Here is a 2,356-nt window from a genome sequence, read left to right on the forward strand (position 1 = left end):
AGAGTGAGGCAACACAACTCATCTTCACACTCAGTCCTCAAGGTCCAAGCTAATGCAAAGGGCCTTCCAGGCTGCCTTGGGGCTCAGGAGCCAACCCACGCGCCCAATGCTGTGGACAGACAGGATCAAAGCAAACCCTTCCACGTGGCCTTGGTACAAAGCATCTTTCCAGCTTCAAAATGCACCGGTGATGCCGGGGGGTGATTTCCTGGCGTGGACAGAGAAACCCGTGGCTGGGAGGCTGAAGGGAGCACAGGAGCACAGCTAAGGGACGGGATGATTAAGCCCTTCAAGGTGTTAATGACAGGAATGGGGATGGAATGGACAGACCGTGCAGAGAGGCTTGGAAAGGCAGCAGGAACGGGAAGTGAAATTGGTGGAAAATGAGTGGGAAGAGGGCAAGAACAAACCAGTGAGGTGGGAGCGCAGAGCCCAGGAGGGAGAGGATGGAGAAGCTGCGCACCAGGAGGAAGGGAACAGAGTAAGCGTGCAAAGGGAGAATGAACCTCTCCAAAGCCGGGGTACAGTACTGAGCCCCCTCAAAACCACAGCTAAGAAGCTAACGCCAAGCGGGACTGACACGTTCCCACGCCGAGCTTTTTAGTCTTTTTAGTAGGGCCAGCTGGGACAGGACAAGGGGGGATGGCTTTAAACTGAAGCAGGGGAGGTTTAGACTGGATCTAAGGAAGAAATTCTTTACAGTGAGGGTGGTGAAACCCTGGCAGGGGTTGCCCAGAGAGGGGGTGGAGGCCCCATCCCTGGGAACATTCCAGGCCAGGTTGGACGGGGCTGTGAGCAACCTGATGTGGTTCAAGGTGTCCCTGCTCCTGCGGGGGGGTTGGGCTGGGTGACCTCTAGGGGTCCCTTCCAACCCAAAACATTCTGTGATTCTATGAGCTTGCCTTCCCCATGCAAATTCAGGGGCACTTTGTCCCCAGTGGCCATCAGCAAACATTCCCCACATTGTGCCCCTGCACACCCACGCCGTGCCAGCCAGGATCTGTGCATCTACCTCAGGAATGTGGCTTCCCACCGGAGCTGGGCTTTCTGCTCCTTCGGCCCCGGCATCTCTGCCCCAGGCAGCTCCTCCTGCCCGGCTCCGTTAGAGGGATTCGGCGTCCACTCACCCTCCACACCACCGCTGGGTTTCAAACCAGTCAGAGAAGGGATTTGATGGAACAAGCATGTAATTTAGCAAACCTGCTCTGCGGAGATAACCAAGGATCCCGCAGGAAGCGTATATCATTGCCTTCAAAGAGGCGACCACATTACCAGGGAGAGAGCGAGACAAGTCGGGCTCAATTTCTAGAAAGCACCTGATTCTGTGTCATCTGTTAGGCAGCCACCCAAAGCCAGAGCGCATGGGGTTGTATGAGAAGCGGAGCCAATTAAATTGATTAAAAATTGGCTGGAGCGCAAGAACACAAGCAAAGCGCCTGGTCGGAAGGAGCGGATGCAGGCAGGGAGGCGTCAGCACATCCATGCAGCCTTATAAGGAGGGGTTTGGTTTTTTTTTTTTCCCCATCCTGAACACAAGGAACCTCAGAAAGGGCTCTCCTTGGAGAGCCCCAGGGCTGAAAGGGTTAATTTTGTATTCCATTTGGTCTCTAGGGATGACTGCGGGATGGTTCGATGCGCAATTATCCTGCCATTGCGGGGACCGCCTGGGTCCCCCCAGGACTGCATCGAGCCCCACGCACCCATGTGTTGTTCCGTGTGGCTGCGGAGCGCATCCCCCCGGGGGAGCGTGGGGGCTCCCATTGCAGCTCCGACCCCCCCGGGGCTCCCATTGCAGCTCCGACCCCCTCTCGGGGCTCGTGCTTGGGATGCAGAGCTTCCCTCCGGAGCACGGCGAAGTTCAGGCTGGCTAGCACCGACAGCAGAGGAGAAGGCGAGCTCTGGCTGCGCTGCACTTACAGCCTCCCGCGGGTGATTTACACCACCCGGGGGTAAATCTTTAAACTACCGATGGGGTTCAGCCATGGGGCTGCATCCAAACCCGTCCCCGCTTGGGGGATCTGGGACCTCAGATCGCCACGTCTCCAAGGTTTCCAAACAGCTCCAAAGACTCAGACTCTCTTGCTGAGAAGTGAAGGGTTTTCCTCCCTTTTGCAGCTGTCCGGACTTTAATTGTCCTTTTGATTGAGCACGCACCCCCAGCCCCCTCCGCTCTCCCAACCTGGCTTCTGCTTCCCCAAGGGGGGGATGCCAACAGCGCGCCCGGGTGATGCTCCGCATGGGGTCCGCTTGCATCCAGCCAGGACTGGGGCTCGGTGGCTCCGGGATGGGCTCAGATGAATCCCACCTTCACCCTCCCCTGCTTCCCCTCCCCAAAACAGGGGATCCCCACGCACTG

At 57.5% G+C, this 2,356-nt stretch overlaps 1 protein-coding gene across 1 annotated transcript in view; it reads right to left on the minus strand.

The window, feature by feature from the left end:
* The window catches only part of LOC104125112 (ras-related and estrogen-regulated growth inhibitor), a 9,057-nt gene extending 7,811 nt beyond the window's left edge, over positions 1–1,246 (minus strand). The window contains exon 1 of the mRNA XM_035893052.1: positions 1,128–1,246. Within this exon, the coding sequence (XP_035748945.1) occupies positions 1,128–1,246 (119 nt within the window). The remainder of the gene's footprint in view (positions 1–1,127) is intronic.
* Between the last annotated feature and the right edge of the window lie 1,110 nt (positions 1,247–2,356).

The sequence above is a fragment of the Egretta garzetta genome, unplaced genomic scaffold, assembly GCF_000687185.1.
Source record: "Egretta garzetta isolate BGI_Z169 unplaced genomic scaffold, ASM68718v1 scaffold904, whole genome shotgun sequence".
Taxonomy (NCBI): Eukaryota; Metazoa; Chordata; class Aves; order Pelecaniformes; family Ardeidae; genus Egretta; species Egretta garzetta.